The sequence below is a fragment of the Monoraphidium neglectum genome, assembly GCF_000611645.1.
Source record: "Monoraphidium neglectum strain SAG 48.87 unplaced genomic scaffold scaffold01086, whole genome shotgun sequence".
Taxonomy (NCBI): Eukaryota; Viridiplantae; Chlorophyta; class Chlorophyceae; order Sphaeropleales; family Selenastraceae; genus Monoraphidium; species Monoraphidium neglectum.
In genome coordinates, this window is record NW_014012542.1 from 15,420 (window position 1) to 16,165 (window position 746).

Here is a 746-nt window from a genome sequence, read left to right on the forward strand (position 1 = left end):
GGCCACGCCGCGCCGGGCCACGGCCACGCGGGTTTGAATCCAGGCGCCGCGCGCGAGAAGCCCGGACTCCCGGTCCTGACGGAGGCCAGCATGGAGCACTATTTCTCAGAGCCCCTCCCCAGCTTCCGCGACGTCCCGCCCGCCGAGAAGCAGCTGCTCTTTGTGCAGAAGCTTCACCTCTGCGCGTTCACGTTTGACTTCTCGGACCCCTCGAAGCGCGTCCGCGAGAAGGAGCTCAAGCGGCAGACGCTGCTGGAGCTCGTGGACTACGCCAACAGCGGCCAGGGCAAGTTCACAGAGGCGGTCAGCGAGGACATAGTGTTCATGCTGAGCCAGAACCTGTTCCGGACGCTGCCGCCCAGCCGCAGCCACGACGTGGACAACTTTGACCCGGAGGAGGAGGAGCCGCTGCTGGAGCCCGCGTGGCCGCACCTGCAGGTGTGTGAGCGTGTGTGCGCATGCGTGTGTGCGCGTATGCGAATGCGAGTGTGTGTGTTGTGTGTGAGTGTGTGAGTTGTGTGTGAGTGTGTGTGTTTGTGTGCACGAGTGCATGCGTTTGAGTGTGCCTGCGCACACACAGATGTGAGTGTGTATGGAGAGGGGGCCAATAGCCTGCAGGAGGGAGGGGGCGCAGGGGCAGACCATGGGGGTGTTTCATGGGGGTGTTTAATGGTGTGTCATGTTTGATGGCGGGGGGGGGGGGGGGTACATATCGTGGGCTTGGCTGGCAGCCGGCCGAGAGAGCG

The 746-nt window shown here is 63.9% G+C and overlaps 1 protein-coding gene across 1 annotated transcript in view; it reads left to right on the forward strand.

The window, feature by feature from the left end:
* Window positions 1-90: 90 nt before the first annotated feature.
* Window positions 91-746, forward strand: part of MNEG_6602 (Serine/threonine protein phosphatase 2A regulatory subunit Beta isoform) — a gene marked incomplete at both ends in the record, with an annotated part of 1,390 nt that continues 734 nt past the window's right edge. The window contains one exon of the mRNA XM_014044927.1: window positions 91-438. Within this exon, the coding sequence (XP_013900381.1) occupies window positions 91-438 (348 nt within the window). The remainder of the gene's footprint in view (window positions 439-746) is intronic.